This window comes from Lactuca saligna, chromosome 5 (genome assembly GCF_052625555.1).
Source record: "Lactuca saligna cultivar CGN05327 chromosome 5, ASM5262555v1, whole genome shotgun sequence".
NCBI lineage: Eukaryota > Viridiplantae > Streptophyta > Magnoliopsida > Asterales > Asteraceae > Lactuca > Lactuca saligna.
The window spans coordinates 200,956,413-200,972,702 of record NC_136421.1 but is presented as its reverse complement, the minus strand read 5'-3'; the positions used below and the strand labels follow the sequence as shown (position 1 = coordinate 200,972,702).

Sequence of the window (16,290 nt, the reverse complement as noted above, 5' to 3'; positions counted from 1 at the left end):
TACTCGTCGAGTCGTTGTCGTTTCCCCGACTCGTCGAGTAGGTCACTTAAACTCCCCATGGATGTTGAGTCTACTCGACGAGTTGATCCTCCAACTCGCTGAGTCTCAGGGAAAAACATGAAATTACTAGAATTTAAGTACGTAATAGGAACCGGGTGTTACATGCGTGGAAGACCAAGAGGTGGCTCTTGGCACTTTTCCTTGAGACCGAGGGGGTGGCCCCAGCTTGGCAAGAAAGACCACGTGGTGGCCCGTGGCATAATGGAAAGACTATGTTTGGCACATAACATCTTTACTGATTATGATATATGTATGGCTCATGGTTATGTATGATAGTATGCGAGTTATGTGCTTATATGCTAGCTAGTATCCGGTTGAAAGAGACCGAAGGGGTAGGCCAGCACCCTGATATGTTAAACAGTATGGTGATATGTATGGTATGTGGTATTTGGGAAACTCACTAAGATTCGTGATTACAGTTTTTAGTTTGGTTTCACGTGCTTTGTTTTCAAAGGAAAGGAGTTGACTTGATCGCAGCGCATCACACTATGTTTTCCGCACATGAGATCTTTGGTATTACACTCTGATATTATTTCATGATAAGATGTTTCACTATTGACACTTATTTAAAAATGAAATTTTTGGCATTGGATTTTAGGATGTTACATGAATATATGTTTACTTCATTTTATTGAGTGTATGTTGTTCAATATAAAATCTAACTTAACAATAATTTACATTAAAACTGATAAGTACTCCAAACCACTCAAATCTTAATCCTACTTACTTATAAAAATTCAAGATTATGTTAAAAAGAAAATGTTAAAAACAAGTCACCTAACAATTAGAGTTCAATGTAAATGTCTGTTAAGAGATTTGTAGTCGAATATATTGAAATATATACGTTCAGCTTCATATATGTATAAAACTAAACACATGATTTAAATACACATTGAAACATATAAATAGATAACTTAATATAGTTTATGTTTTAGTGACATCCGGCGCAAGGTGCACAGGACAATACTATATATATATATATATATATATATATATATATATATATATATATATATATATATATATATATATATATATATATATATATATATATATTCGTTACATATTACCATTTTTTTGTGTGTCGTGTCCATTTGAATTCTCAGGATTTGCCCTGTAAAAAACCATGACACTAAATTAAAAAACCAAACAATTCATTAAATAAAAAAACTTAAAAATTAAATAACTAGGAAATACAAATGATATTTAGGAAATTAAAAACTATAGATGACATTTAAACAATTAAAAAATTAAAAAATAAAAAATGTTGTACCACCTATTTGCAAATTCTTTCTCTACACTCACATTACTCAAATAGTTTTGATCCTTCATTTCTCATGGTATTGTTGTGTCTTGGGTTTGGGTTCGGACTTGAACTCGGACTCAGGATCAGGTTGGGTAATGGTTGGTGTTTGGATTGGGTTGGTACTGAAATTAGGTTAGGTTTGTATTGGATTGATCTGTGTATTTATAGTTTTTTCTTTAAAATAATAATAATAAAAATCTCAAAGGCTAGTTGAGTGGTAATGCCAAATTGCCAACCATTTTTTCAATAATAAGCCTTTGATGTTCATGCATGTCATTGACACCGACTATTAGAGCTGTAAACGAACACGAAAAATAGGTTGTTCATGTCTGTTCGTTTAAGTTAACCGAACAAACAAACGAATAAACGAACATATTTTATTGTTCATGTTTGTTCGTTTAACAAATTGTCTTGTTAATATTCATTCGTTTATGTTCATTAAGATGTTAAATGAACATAAACAAATGAAATTAAATGATCATGGATAAATAAACACATATATCATAATATGTAGATTGTGAAGAAGACTATTTCACTTCATCCCTTGTTTATTTGCTTTTGTTTGTTGTTGATGTTTTTTTTAATAAAAGTTTGGATGATGTTATTATGTTGCTATTAGCATGTTAAAATGTTATAAAATGCATTTCAGTATAATAAAATTGAATTTGGCTAGATACTATACAAAAAGTAAACGCAAAATATATTTCTATGTTGGGTTAGTCAATTTCCTAGTATTCGACACAGGAGAGGGGTGTAGAAATTATTTTTCTTATGTCAAAATAACAATGATTCTTATTATTGTTCGTCAAACATTCTTAATGTTAGTTTCGATATTTTGCAGCAGATACAAGAACATATTTTAGAGTTATTATGTATAATGTAATATAATAACTAAATATAAACGAAGTTAAACGAATAACATGAACCAACGTTAATGAACATATATGAACGAATAAAAGCATTGTTCATGTTCATTCATTTATTAAATAAACACATATACGAAATTCTCGCTGAACAGTTCATTGAACGTTTGATGATTCATTTACAGTCTTATTAACTTCTTTTTATTTTCGACACATTTAATAAACACTTTTAATGTTTTGGGTTGCAAAACATTTTTTTTCTTATTTAGATGTGATCAAAACAATTGTTTATAACTTTGTTTTGTTTTAGCTTATCAAAAACATTTTCTTAAAGCTAAATTACACTTTTACACTTAATTTAAAGAAACAAATCCAGTCATTTTACACGTATTAAAAAATTTTGACAAATTAAAAAAATAACTTATCAATTTATTATATTTGATACGAGATAAAAACTAATTGATTTTTTTTCTTTCCAAAACTCTATTTTCAAAACATATAAACTAATCAAGATATTACGTTTTAAATAAACAATCAAACACTCCTAAAGATTATATTTAATTAATTGTTAAAATTATAATAAAAATACTATAAAAAATTCAAGTAAATAACATGGATGGATGATTGAAATATGAACACAGCCAAATATATTTAATTCATAGTTGACATGGGTAACAATATATACCTAAAGTCCAAGTAGAGTCGATAATTTTGTTTTTAGGAGAATTGAACTCATCTCCCCAACTGTTACAATACAAGTCCCCATATCACAAATTTGCCACACGCGCTAACTTCCACCGTGAAACGCTGACACTTCTCTCTAATCACAAAACCCAACTTCACCTCCACGTGTCGTCTATACACCGCGAGTACCATTAACACGGTTTCCGTGTAAACTAAACCACCCTTTTCTGCTTTTTCCAGCACATTGATTTGGCATCTATATGCCAGAACCGTAACTCACAAACCATTATTTGGCATATATATATATATATATATATATATATATATATATATATATATATATATATATATATATATATATATATATATATATATATATATATATATATATATATATATTATACAAACCTTAATATTTCTAAAAATATATTTAAGACCTTCAAGTGTTTAAAGTACTAGTACAACAAATCAACATTAAAATAATATAATAATTTAAATTCTACAAAATACAATGCTTGAAACATTCAAACATCATATCCTTATCTTTCCAGATATATAGGACATCAACAACTTTGACTTGGCTCTTCTTTTTCCTTCTTTTACTCTTTATCTCTTTTTATCTTAACATTTGAATTCCGTATCAATTCTCCTAATTTGAAATTTAAAAATGTGAATGAGGAATCATCAATTGTCATAACTTGATAATAACCCCTTAGGTCTACACGTTTTAAATTTTTATAAACTTTAATTGATAATGGACGTTATATCATAAAAATGATTTCTAATTAAATATGGGGCCTATAGAAAAAAAAATACCATATTAATATAAATTTGTTCCACTAACAAACTCGTTGATGTATTATGTCACAAATAACGTTAAAATATAATTATATTGTTCTTAGAGAATTAGACTTTACTTTCTATGGAACATAACATTTTTATAAAATAAACGTATCGCCGAAAAAAAAATTATTCGTGAGCCCAATATAAACAAAAATGACAAATACATCAAAGAATACATTGTTTCTCGAAAAGAAAAAAAGAATCAATAAATTGAAAATAATATGAAAAGAAACAATTTGCAGAAACAACCTATTTGTCACCGCCGCTTTGCGCGGGTAACGACTAGTATATGTGTGTGTGTGTGTGTATATATATATATATATATATATATATATATATATATATATATATATATATATATATATAGACGTAGGTTCAATTGAGAAAATAAAAAATGTTGAGAATGAGGGAATCATTCTCAGCCAATCGTTTATCTAACATGTGCAAATTAAAAAAAAATACGCGTGTCAATTTTCATTAAGGGTATCTTTGTAAATTAGCAACTTTTTTACATAGAACTTACATGTTCGTGTTATTAGGTTCCAATTTGATGATATCTTTATATCGTTTGAATCGGATATGAGGAATTCATTATCAAGATTATTTTCTTTATATAACTCGTTAGCAATTATACGTTTTCATTCCATTAATCGTGAAGTTTTGCATCTGTGTTTCACTTTTCTACTTCTTTTTCATCTTCCGATTTGATCAGGTATGTATATCGTTTGAATCGGATTGATCGGAGTTATTTATATAACTCGTTAGCAATCATACGTTTTCATTCAATTAATCATGAAGTTTCGCATCTATGTTTCAGTTTTCTACTTCGTTTTGAGTTTCCGATTTGATCAGGTATGTATATCGTTTGAATCAGATAGATCGGAGTTCATTATCAAGATTATTGCTTTTTATAATTTATTTGGAATTACGCTTATTATATTCCTTTTGGAGTTGTTTCATCGGAGTTCATTATCAAGATTATCAAGTGTTGAATATGTATTGGAGTTATTTCATCGGATTTTTGTTAAGTGGTTTGAAATATTTATTTCATCAGTTATATCGTTGTAGTTTTTACGTTATGTACTGAGAGAGATTGCTTAATTACATCATATGATCATATATGATTTAAGTTTCTTTCATATATTTTGTACGTTGAGGTGAGATATATTCAAAATTAACCAGGTTTTCATCTTTACGACTTTTTTTTGTGAGATATATTCGATATATTCGATATTAAGATTGTTTTTGTTTATTTATATAGATCATTTGGTGTATTATATCGAATTCTAGTGTTATTGATGATGATTTGTATTCTTCTATGAGTGAGAATGAAGAAGAAGATGTTGAGAACTCGTTTTTTGAAGGTATCAGTTATTGAATTATTTTGTTGTTTTTAATTTTGTTGATTATCATTTATTTACATATGAATATGTTAATATGAATAAATTGTTGTCTTATTCATATATGAATAAACGTGTGATAATTGTAATTTCGAATTTATTATTTTTTTTTCGTTTTATTCATATATGAATAAGTTATGGTTTATTTACATATGAATATGTTAAAATGAATAAATTGTTTTCTTATTCATATATGAATAAACGTGTATTAATTGTAATTTCGAATTTATTATTTTTTTCGTTTTATTCATATATGAATAAGTTATGTTTTATTTTATATATTTTGAATCCTCATGAATTTTATGTATTCATATATGAATGTTTTATTCATATATGAATGTTTGTTGTTTTATTTATATAAGTTTTATGTATTCATATATATTATTGTTTTATTCATGCATTATTATTTTAGGTGGTGAATCTTCAAGTTCAGTACATGATGCACAATATTTTGATGATATAATTGGAGAACATGTCTATAAGTCAGATGTACCTGTTCAACTTATTCTTTTTAAGGGTTTAATCTTCAAATCATTAAAGTTGGCTATCAAAATGTATTCTGAGTATGCTGAAATTGGTGGTTTTGATGTTAGACTGAGCACACAATCAAGGTTTGATAACAAGATTATAAAGAAGAAACATGTTATATGTAATCGTGATGGTAAACAGAAAAAGAAATCTTGTGACACATTAGGTAAAAATGGTGTTAGGAGGAAACGAAATTCAAATTCAAGAGCTATTGGTTGTCAAGCAAAGATTATATTTGAATCTGTGTATGGAACTCCAGATTATAAAGTTTTTCAGTTTGATGAACTTTACAACCATCCACTTGAGAAGAGAAGCGATTTAAAAAAGGCGAGACAAATGTCATATTCAGAAAAAGAGTTTATTGTGCGTGCTTCCACATCAAAAATAGGTCCAACTATGGCTCATAAGTTGAGGGCAAGTCTGAGAGGTGGGTATGAGTTTGTAAAGCCCAAAGTAGTTGACTATAAAAATTTAAGGAGAGATATCAACAGGGTTATTGGTTATAAAGATGCCCAAATGATAGTGAACACAATGAATGACCATCGAGCTCACTATCCAAATTACTCATTTGAGTTTAATTGTCAAGATGATGTTTTGGACTGTATGTTTTGGGCTGATGAAATGGAGAAGGCATATTATGCTGAATTTGGTGATGTTATCTCGTTTGATGCGACTTTCCGAACAAACAAGTAAGTTATTTTCTCTACTTTTTTTTATAGCTTATTCATATATGAATATTTTTATATTCACTTATTAATACATCAAAATTTGACTCTAATGAACATTTTTTTGTGTGTTAGGTATCAAATGGTTTTTGTTCCGTTTACTGCTATTGACCATCATAAAAAATTGGAACTGTTGGATATGGGTTGCTAAGCAATGAAAGCATTGAGTCTTACTCTTGGTTTCTTAAAGCATTTCTTAAAACTCATGGGAAAGAACCAACACTTGTTTTAACTGATCAAGATGCTGCAATAAAACAAGTTGTTGAGAATGTGTTTCATAATTCAAAGCATCGATTATGTATGTGACATATAATGGAAAAGTTGAAAAAAAGTATTATTTTAATATATTTCAAATATATTACTTATTAGTATATTCATTTGTGAATATTGATTGTTATTTTACTTATTATTATTTATTCATTTATGAATATTTTTGTTTTAATACAGATATCAGATGATTTATTTACAAACATAGACTTTAGAAAAAGGTTTTCGAAGCTTGTTTGGGACATTAATATGAAACCTGATGTTTTTGAGGTGAAGTGGGGGTTGCTTATGAAGGAATTCAATCTTGAAGACACAAGATGGTTTAAAGACATGTTTACAATACATGATTCATGGATACCTGGATATTTTAGTGATATTCCAATGTGTGGTTTGATGAAGACTACATCGAGGTCAGAGAGTATGAATTCATTCTTTAATACATATTCAAAAAGTGGGAACTTAGTTTTGAATTTCATGATGAATTACGACACTGCCATTCAAAAGCAAAGGAATACTCAACGAGAGCTTGATAGGGCATCAAAGAAAGCATCATATAAAATGCAAACACCTCGAGAAATAGAACTGCAAGCATCAAAGGTTTATACAAGTACATTATTTTTTGAGGTGCAAAAAGAAATATATAAAGCATGTTTTTTCTGTACGTACTCAGATGTTGGTATTGAAGATGGTTGGGAAGTTTACATTATGCAGCACAACAACAGTAAAAGTGATTTTAAAAATGAATTTAAGGTAATTTTACTTGTTTTTTTATGAAAAATGTAATAATATTCATATATGAATATTATATGAATATATGAATATATATGAGTGTTGATATGAGTATTCTTATATGAATGTAAATGTGTAAATTTTGTTTTTGTATCAGGTTGAAATAAAAGCTGAAGAGAAAGAAATAAATTGCAGCTGTGAACATTTTAAGTGTATGAGTGTTTTATGCAGACATGCTTTTACAATAATGATGAGATGTGGTGTTAATGAAATTCCTGAAAGGTACATTTTGAAGAGATGGAGAAAGGATGTGATATCAAGAAATTATCATTTTAGTTCTGTTCAATCCGATTCAGGTGATCGTGAGAATATAAAGCTAGTCAATGATTCATATTATAGTTTTGAATCATGTTTGGATATTGTAAGAGATGAAAAAAAGAGATTGGCTTTGTTTGCAAAGAAACAACAAATGTTGTTGAAGGAATTAGAGAGTGATTATATTTCTCCTAGATTGAAAAGCAAGATAGATGGTGAAGTCGTATGCAAGATTTTGTGTGTTACTATTCCTATTCCAGAAGAGATTAATATTCATGTTCCTGAAGTTCAAAGCAATAAAGGTTCTGGAATCAAGAAAAGAATTCCAAGTGCAGGTGAAGTAGCATATGAAGATTCTAAAAAAGAACATAGAATGTATTTAGGGTGTGGAAAGCGAGTTCCACACAATTTACGTACTTGTCCAAAAAGAGTTGGAGCTGCTAAATCAGCAAAAGAAAGTTATGGATTTTTTTTAATTCATTTATGAATATATGCAGATAAAAACAATAAACAATAATATTCATGTATGAATAATACAAATTTATATTGATATGGTAAATTGATATGTTGATATTTGTTTTTTAAATTATTATAAAATAAGTTATATTGATATTGTAAATTATTTATAAATGAATATAAATATGTGAAATTTGTTATACTAATAAATAAGTAATATTCATATCTGAACTTTTTTATGTTAATATCTGAACTTTGTTATACTAACATATTACTTTGAACTTATTCATAAATGAATATATCATATTCGTATTCATTTATGAATAAATAAAAATAAAATTTGAAAATATTTGAATATAAAAAAATGACATAAATAAGCAAACTTGTTTCTACTAATAAGTTAGTTATATTCATATATGAAATTTGTTATATTCATATATGAACTTTGTTATACTGACATATTACTCCTAATTTAATCATAAATGAAGATATCATATTCGTATTCATTTATGAATAAACATAAATAAACTTTGAAAATATTTAAATATAAAAAACTGACAGAAATAAGCGAAGTTGTTTCTATTACATAATCATTCAACACAAGATAATAAAAGCTGTTCATAAGCATTTCACAAAATATTAAAACGATGTTCAACAATATTTAACAAACCATTTAAAACTTGTTTCGCATAATCATCTTACATGTACTTCGAATCCATTCATCTTCAACACAAACTGTTCTATAGCATCACACTTCAACATTCTTTCATCTTCACAAGCAATCATTAATATTCTTTTAACCTTTTTTGAATTGTTTGCATAGCCTTGTATGCATGATCAGTACGCACTTTGAATTCAACTTTTTGATATTTTTCAGCAAGATCCAACACCTTAGCCTTCAACATGTTAATTTCAGAAGTTAGCATTATGTATGCATATCTTTGCCTAAGCTTCTCTAAAATAGTTTGCTGAACTGCACTTTCTTTATGAAGACCTGGTTTCCACTTTGAGAGTGGTTTTCCCATATAGGTCTCCATATGTCTCATTGCAAAGACCCCACAATCAACTTTGTTTTTAACTGTTCTCCATGACATTTCAAGTCGTTGGGGTTTGATACTTTCTTTTGAGATTGCATTTGCTCTTGGATGGTTTATTTCTTCAAAATATCTCACAAACAAATTTTTCTGATCATTAAATAAAATAAAAGTTAAATATGTAATAAATTGGTTCTTTTATGTTGTTGTGAACTGGGTACATACCAAAGGTTTCATTATTACTCCGTATTTCCCTTCATAATCCCCCTCAACTGCACTATTGTCTAGAATTTCAATTGACGGTTTCTTTAAGTTGAAGACAATCACAAAAATGTGAGCACTTCTAACAACTGGAAAGAATACCTGTTTTTATGTATATAATGCTAAGTATTTTGTTGATAAAATATATATAAAAAAACAACTTTAATTAACATACCATGTCAATATCTTTTATGTTCAAGATTTTTTTGTACCCATTGGTACTGTCATGAAAGTTCTCCTTGAATTTTTCATACTTTCTTTCATCAGACAATGTTGAAGTTAGATAAGCAGTTTGTAACCAATATAATCATATGTGAATTTCGGTTGAATATATATAATTATGTTAAAGAATACATCATATTTGTATAATCATATGTGAATTTAAGTTGTGAAAAAATATAATATTCATAATGAATACATCATATTGGTGTATTCATTTATGAATAAGGAAGGAATTAAGGTTAGAACATAAACTTACAAAAACTCCAACTTTCAAGAAGAGTCTGTATGGTGAATTTCCAAAATCCCTTTCCAGTTCTTGGTGGTTAAGTAAATCAGACCAAGTGTCTAAAACTTCTCCAAAAATCTCTGTGTTTGCATATAGACTTTCCATAACTGGTCTTTCGGCTATCTGACCATATTTTGTTTGGACAGCCACATCTCTGCAAATATATAATCAAAATTTCATAAATTATTATTTATATAATAATCATATATGAATGTATATAAAATAAAGTTACTTACGGTGTATTGCCTTGTAAGTTGAACAACCATTCACAGACAATACTCTCCTGATGTGTCAGTTTGGGTTTTGTGTCTGTTATTCTGCATTTGAAAGGTGATTTGAAAGCATCAACAAGCTTCTTCTCTCTTGGTTGATCCAGATCATGCTTTGATGGTACTTCAGTAGGAATTGATACAGAGATTGGATTTGGATTAAGAACATTTTTCTTTGCTAATCTGATAACAACCTTCTGATGGTCGTCTTTGATTTGTTTCTTTGTAAGTGCTATTTTTGGTGAAGATTCATTAGATTTTTTACTTGAAGTTTGATCTGAATCTTGACTGAGACCTAGACTAAAGCTTGGATGAGTATATGCATGCCAGAAGATTTATCATATAAATAGTTGTAAGTTAATTATAATATTTGAGTTTATATTTTGAAATGTTTATCCAAATTGTTACCTCCTTTATTTCCTTTTGTCTTGTCAACTTTTTCTCCTTTCTTGTTTTGATTTTCTAACTTTTTCTTTCCTGAAAGATAAAGAAATGTGATTAAGTAATTCATATGTGAATAAGTAATGTATTCATTTATGAATAAGTAATACATATCATTATTTATGAATAAGTAATGCTATATTTTTTATTTATTCATATATTGTGTTATTCATTTATGAATAATAAAACTTACTATATTCATTTATTAGTGAATCAACTATTTACCTCTATCTTCTTCATTTCCTTTTTCAATTTCTGTTTGTTTTTCTTCACCTCCATCTTTCGTGTTCTTAGCTTCCGTTCCTCCTTCATTTCTATCTTCAGAGTTTTCCTTGCCTGAAACATATACATCATATATGAATATTTTTTATTTTTTATTCATTTATATAGTATATTATTCATTTATGAATAAACAATGTTATTAAAAAAATCAATATAAATATTGTAATATATTTTAAATCATTCATTTACCTGTATCATCTCCCTTTGTTTTTTCAACTTTTGTTCCTTATTCATGTACATCTTCTGATTTTTCCTTTTCTGCAAGAGTATTAGTTTTACCTGTACTCATTGGTGATCCTGGTCAAAATTTAACAAACAAAATTGTTATTGTGTATTGATATTTTTATATATTTTTTTAAAATAAAATTAAGACAAAATTTACCTATATCAATATTATCGAAAATAGCTTTCATTTCAGGGTGATTCCAGATTTCATCTTCTTGACTATTTAAGCTTGAAACTCCAATTCCAAGGACATTGTCCACAATGTTGTCAACAACTTTATCCAACAAATTTTGATTTTCAGTTTGTTGAATAGTCTCTTCATGATTATTTGTTTCCTCAGCACGATCATCTTTTTCTTCTTCATCATTCTGATTTTCATTCCTCTTTGCATCTTTCTCTTTTACTCTAATTTCACCTTCTTTTTTATTCTTATCTGCATCATTCTTTATTCCTTCATTATATGCTTCATTTGAATCAAGCAAATAATCTACTTCTGGTTGACTTGCACCATTATCACTGTCTTCTTCACCATTTCCCTCTTTATCTTCATTTTCTGTTTGATCATTTGTTTTTCGACCCATTATTGGTGTCAAATTGATTCCTTCAACTCCAATTTCATTAATTGGAAAATTAAAAAGTTTTGTGCTTTCAGTTTTTTCTTCAACAATCATATTTTTCATCTTTTCTTTGAAAATTCTAAAACTTTCCTTTTCAGGGAACTTTGTCATCGCATCATTAAGCTTTGAATTCAGCTTTTCCTTCATCCTCTCAAAACTATTAATCATTTTTGATATTTTTGATTCATATGCTTATGTAACAAAAAGAAGTATATGATTAGAATTTAATATAATAATTTAATGTAATAATATATTATTAACATGTTAAAACTAATTACCTCAACAGAATGATCTTCATCTTTATCAGAATCACTGTCTTCGAGATCTGTATCTCCTTCATTTTGTTCATTAACAAATTCTTCGTTTAGTTCTCCAACTCCAAATCTACCCTTTTCTTATTCAAATGTCTCTCGATATCTAATCCTCTCTGAACTCCAATAACAAATTGTTGGACGTTTACGTGTTACTGTTAAAGCTTCTGAGTGGATGTTATCAGCATAGAACAAATGCACGTAAATGATAACTAATTGATATTCATATATGAACAAGTAATATTATTTTTTACTTATTCATAAATGAATAAGTAATGTAAAGCATTACGTGTGAACAAATATATTTTTCTTATTCAGATATGAATATTTGCTATTAGATTATGAATAATCAATATTATTAAAAATTGAGTATAAATATTATAATAACTTACCACCAAGAAAGCTGAAGGTCTAAAAAAGAAGTTGTTATCTGAGTATGGTATGTATGGGTTTTTTGTTCTGACAAGACAATCCTAAACATAGTTGCACCAGTCTATGTTGCTGATATCTGTTTTTCTTGAAATATAACTCAAGGGAAACAGGTTGCATCTTCCCATTGATGTTGACTCGCAAAAAGTGTTGACAAAAAGAACTAAGAAGTTTAATTTGAAATTGAAATCAGTTTGTGTGGTAGAAACAATAACATTTTTGATTGCACTCAGTCGGATGATTGAATCTTTTTTAAATTGTTGCTTCCATTCATCATAACTTGTATCATCCTTAGGCCATTGATCCAGTAGTGTAAGTTTGGTTCCACCAATTGGTATGCCCAACATGTCATGAACAGACTCTGCTGTTACTTTCAATTCCTTTCCTTCATTATCTATCACCATTCTCTCAGAATTAATTTTTTGAAGAACATAAAATCCCAGCTTCAGTGGTATATCCGTGAAGTTCATTTTTAACAAAGCTCCAAAACCCATAGATCTTACAGATTCTTTTTGTTCTTTTCTCATCCCAAGGATTATAGATAGTAATGCCTCTGGTGAACATCTGTTTTTCATTGAGTAAATTTTTTTTTTTGCCTTCTTCGATGGATGACTACTTTCAAAATCAGAGTCTGAATCTTGTAGTTGTTGTTTTTCAGGAGTTTTCCTTTTTGATGGACTTTTCCTACTTTGATGCTTCATTTTCTTTGGTACTTTTGTTTCTTTTTTATCTGTGAAATGAAAACATATAATATTTGAATAAGTTACTGATATATGAATATGATATATGCTCGTTGATTTATTAATATTTATTTATTTCAAAAAAATAACTAATATATACAATTTTATTATATATGAATATATTAGATATGATAGGAATTTTGTACCTTTCGCATTTTTCCTCTTTTGCATTGATCTTGTTTCTCTCATTGTTGGTAAATCTTTATCGGAAATGTTAGTGTTCTTACATTCATTCAATAGTAAGTAGAAGATAAATGAGTTTGATATTTACGAATGAATATTCGAATAAAACATATGTATTCATATTTTTTTATTCACATATGAATATGTTTTGTTATATTCATATGTGAATAGAACATATGTAAGTGATTCTTGTTGTATTCACATTTGAATAATGTATGTATGACAACAAGCTATGTTCTATTCATATGTGAATATAACATACATATTCACGAATGAATATTCAAATAAAATATATGTATTCATGTTTTTTTATTCACGTATGAATATGTTTTGTTATATTCATATGTGAATAGAACATATGTAAGTGATTCTTGTTGTATTCACATTTGAATAATGTATGTATGGCATCAAGCTATGTTCTATTCATATGTGAATATAACATACATATTTACGAATGAATATTCGAATAAAACATATGTATTCATATTTTTTTATTCACGTATGAATATGTTTTGTTATATTCATATGTGAATAGAACATATGTAAGTGATTCTTGTTGTATTCACATTTGAATAATGTATGTATGGCAGCAAGCTATATTCTATTCATATGTGAATATAACATACATATTCACGAATGAATATTTGAATAAAACATATGTATTCATATTTTCTTTATTCACATATGAATGTGTTTTGTTATATTCATATGTGAATAGAACATATGTAAGTGATTCTTATTGTATTCACATTTGAATAATGTATGTATGACAGCAAGTTATGTTCTATGTGAATATAACATACATATTCATGAATGAATATTTGAATAAAACATATGTATTCATATTTTCTTTATTCACATATGAATATGTTTTGTTATATCCATATGTGAATAGAACATATGTAAGTGATTCTTGTTGTATTCACATTTGAATAATGTATGTATGGCAGCAAGCTATGTTCTATTCATATGTGAATATAACATACATATTCACGAATGAATATTCGAATAAAACATATGTATTCATATTTTTTTATTCACGTAAGAATATGTTTTGTTATATTCATATGTGAATAGAACATATGTAAGTGATTCTTGTTGTATTCACATTTGAATAATGTATGCATGGCAGCAAACTATGTTCTATTCATATGTGAATATAACATACATATTCACGAATGAATATTTGAATAAAATATATGTATTCATATTTTTTTATTCACGTATGAATATGTTTTGTTATATTCATATGTGAATAGAACATATGTAAGTGATTCTTGTTGTATTCACATTTGAATAATGTATGTATGGCAGCAAGCTATGTTCTATTTATATGTGAATATAACATACATATTCACGAATGAATATTTGAATAAAACATATGTATTCATATTCTTTTATTCACATATGAATATGTTTTGTTATATTCATATGTGAATAGAACATATGTAAGTAATTCTTGTTGTATTCACATATTAATAATGTATGTATGGCAGCAAGTTATGTTCTATGTGAATATAAGATATATATTCATGAATGAATATTTGAATAAAACATATGTATTCATATTTTCTTTATTCACATATGAATATGTTTTGTTATATTCATATGTGAATAGAACATACGTAAGTAGTTCTTGTTGAATACACATATTAATAATGTATGTATGGCAGCAAGCTATACATATTCACAAATGAATATTAGTTTTGCTTGTGTTCAGAAGTAAACAAAACATATTTTATTTACCTTTTTGATTTGTTCTTGGTTTTCGTTTATATGTATTCTTCACTGTTGGTGTCGTTTCTGTAAGGGTAAGTAGTTAATATTAGGAAAACATAAGCAAAATGTTAAGTAACGTTTGTATTTTGATAGAATAGTTTTCAATAAAGATGAAAATGAAGAGATGATGTAAAATCATTTATATATCAAATAATAATGGATGATTCTTACAAAAATTTCAAGTAAATAAAGTAATAACGAAGGAGGGTTACGAGAATGAACGAATATAATAAATTTCAAGTAAAATTGAAGTAAACAACCTTTTTTGAAGAATGAACAGTGTGAGAACAATGTTTTTAGTTCTAAATCAACTAACAATTTTCGAACATTACGAGAAATTTCAAGTAATCAAGTGATAATTTTAGAAATGATTCGAAATCGTTAAAAACTCGAGAAAAAACGTCGATGGTTACCTTTCATTGTCAAGAGTGAGGAAATGGTCTCGTTCATGTTTTCATCGGAAGACATTTTTCTTCGTTTATGTTATTTGGTGTTTCTACAAATGTGTTTCTTCTTGTCGATTGTTCTTTAGATGGTTTTCGAGTTATGGTGTATCGAAGAGGGAAATTGTGCTTTTCTGTCGAGATTTGACGTGATATCAAATTACTCAAGTGCCCTGATGGTTTAATGTTTTTTGATTATTTACAAATTTGCCACCGCTCATTAATGTATTTGGATTATTTACAAGTTTTCCACCATGCGTTTTTTAAGCTCATTAAATGATTGGCTGAGAATGGTTCCCCCATTCTCAACCTTTTTTTTTCTCAATTGACCCCTCTCTCTCTCTCTCTATATATAAATATATATATATATATATATATATATATATATATATATATATATATGGCATCTATATGCCAGAACCGTACCTCACAAACCATTATTTGGCATGTATATATATATATATATATATATATATATATATATATATATATATATATGTTCAGGTGTTTAAAGTAAGTATTGTGTTATTGTATGTATGATTAAGAACCAATCAAAATTTAATAGAAAAAACAATAATTAAATAAATCAATA

The 16,290-nt window shown here is 27.5% G+C and overlaps 1 protein-coding gene across 1 annotated transcript; it reads left to right on the top strand.

Annotated features, from left to right (window-relative positions):
- Positions 1 to 4,548: 4,548 nt before the first annotated feature.
- LOC145046140 (protein FAR1-RELATED SEQUENCE 5-like) lies at positions 4,549 to 8,221 on the top strand. The gene is made up of 9 exons (XM_078994444.1): positions 4,549 to 4,608; positions 5,018 to 5,120; positions 5,569 to 6,373; positions 6,485 to 6,552; positions 6,600 to 6,679; positions 6,857 to 7,273; positions 7,347 to 7,397; positions 7,563 to 8,095; positions 8,218 to 8,221. The coding sequence occupies exons 1-9, from the start codon at positions 4,549 to 4,551 to the stop codon at positions 8,219 to 8,221; spliced, it is 2,121 nt and encodes a 706-aa protein (XP_078850570.1).
- Positions 8,222 to 16,290: the final 8,069 nt, after the last annotated feature.

Coding starts and splice junctions, on each gene's coding strand:
- LOC145046140 (XM_078994444.1), top strand. CDS start 4,549: ATGAAGTTTCGCATCTATGTTTCAGTTTTCTACTTCGTTTTGAGTTTC. Junction 5,121..5,568: donor TGAGAACTCGTTTTTTGAAG/GTATCAGTTATT, acceptor TTATTATTTTAG/GTGGTGAATCTTCAAGTTCA. Junction 6,680..6,856: donor TAAAACAAGTTGTTGAGAAT/GTGTTTCATAAT, acceptor GTTTTAATACAG/ATATCAGATGATTTATTTAC.